This window comes from Apis dorsata, unplaced genomic scaffold (genome assembly GCF_000469605.1).
Source record: "Apis dorsata unplaced genomic scaffold, Apis dorsata 1.3 scaffold_499, whole genome shotgun sequence".
Lineage (NCBI taxonomy): Eukaryota > Metazoa > Arthropoda > Insecta > Hymenoptera > Apidae > Apis > Apis dorsata.
In genome coordinates, this window is record NW_006263730.1 from 272,663 (window position 1) to 274,523 (window position 1,861).

Sequence of the window (1,861 nt, forward strand, 5' to 3'; positions counted from 1 at the left end):
TCCAACAGAGTTCGTTTCCAACAGAGTCGCGAAAAAGGGTAAACGTCAAACACGTCCCGTCGTGTTTGGCGGGATATTAAACGGCACATCGGTTTCTGTGTCGCGGATGATTAACACAGGGATCGTTCTCTTTCGCTGATGCACGGTTTCCCGCATTGTCCCGGCTAGTAATCAAACGGGGGGATATTAAACCGGCTCCTCGTTCACAAACGAGCAACGATACTCGGCAGGGTAATTACGTTCCGTTCGTTCGTTACGATTCTATGTACACAACGATTCTATATCACATCGATAAACGTATGGTAGATCTATCGAAATTAAAAATATTAATCCGCTATTAATACGAGAAATATCGAGGAGGTTCGAATATTTGTCGTGCTTGCGTAGACACTTTAAATACGGAACATCGGTCAACAATTTTCAAAGTTCAGAATCTTCCATTCCGATCCGTGGAATTAACGAGAGAAAGAGAAGCTTTTCCATCTCTCTTTTTCCCCTCTCTCTTTCTCGCCCGCAGAAGAAAGGAAAGAAATTAGTCGAAGAACCCTTTGTTCGCTTTCTTTTTTCACTTGCTCGAGCACACGACCGAGCTGCACCTTGACCGAGTTCCTTCTTCCAATTAGGCGTTACACATTTCACGGGGAGGAAAGAGAAACACGAGGGAACGGGTGGAGAAAGGGGTAGAGGAACGAGGAAACGTTTAACGACGGGAGGGTCAAACCAGAACTGGCTACTTTTTTGCGAAAGAGTTAAGTATCCGTTTGTACAAACGATGGAAACTGTTATTTACTTGGAAATTGAGAAGAGGCCAGAGAGAGAGAGAGAGAGAAAGAGAGAAAGAGAGAGATGGGTCGATCTAAATACGCGGGACGTCAGGCATAGCATTAAAACGAAGGGAATCCGATTAATGGCCAGTTCTGGTTCGAAAGCACGCGAGAGAGTTTCATGGGCGAAGGAAGTGGTCCAACCAAGAAAGTCGGGGAGACACGAGGAAAGGAACGCGGCGGTGACTGAAATACTTGGGTTTAAAACCACCAAAAGGAGTATTACTGACTGTGACCTCGATTCAGCGTGCTCAGGGACCTGGCGATGCCCGACCACCAGAGAATTGTGGCCACGTAACCGATCCACCGCATCCTGATCCCTGAAATCGGAAACATCAGTTAGATACAGGTGTTTGAACCTCTTCCATCCCCCCTCCCACTTTTTTTTAATCCGAGATATGAAGTTTTATTTGAAGGAATAAGATATTAGATTAAAAATTAATGGCCATTGATTTTCAATTCATCGTTCGTCGTGTGAAAAATTGAAATCTTTTTAAATCTAATTTTTTCGCCGGATATCTCGTTATTTAAATACGAAAAATTAACAGTTTTGACAGATGATCTCGAGAGAGAGACGTCAAGGATAGTTCTAAAAACGGATTAATTTTCAATATTGAAGATATTTTCTGTGTCTGAAGTAGAGATTTTATTTCAAATTCTTGTGATTTTTTGAGAAAATCAAAATTGGATATATATAAAGAGAAGAATATGTGATCGACGAATTTTAATTAATTCAATTATCTCGAAAATATTAATTCAAAACTTGAAATAAAATTTTACTTTTCATATTTACATCCAATCCAGAAATTAGCTAGGAATTCCAGAAACTTGAAAAAAAATTTAATTTTCTCAGAAAGTAGAGAAATTTTAGAAAATCCTATATTCGTCTTATATTTTCAATATATTTTTTCAATAAATAACCACTTAAATCGATTTAACGTCTCAACAACAATCTAGATTTCGCAGAAAAAAAAAGAGAAAAATTTTACAAAGCGTAATATTTCTACGCGCGATTCTTTTCAAAAAAAAAAAAAAAA

General features: G+C 38.9%; 1 protein-coding gene across 6 annotated transcripts in view; it reads right to left on the reverse strand.

Moving 5' to 3' along the window:
* LOC102680013 (serine proteinase stubble-like) overlaps nt 1-1,861 on the reverse strand; it is a 54,172-nt gene that overhangs the window by 8,179 nt on the left and 44,132 nt on the right. For 3 of the 6 annotated variants that reach the window (XM_031512679.1, XM_031512680.1, XM_031512678.1), the window contains exon 2: nt 1,055-1,144. The exons of 1 other annotated variant lie outside the window; for it this stretch is intronic. In XM_031512679.1, the coding sequence (XP_031368539.1) occupies nt 1,055-1,136 (82 nt within the window). In that variant the 5' untranslated portion in view covers nt 1,137-1,144. The remainder of the gene's footprint in view (nt 1-1,054; nt 1,145-1,861) is intronic. 2 more of the 6 variants (XM_031512682.1, XM_031512681.1) reach the window with 1 other exon arrangement.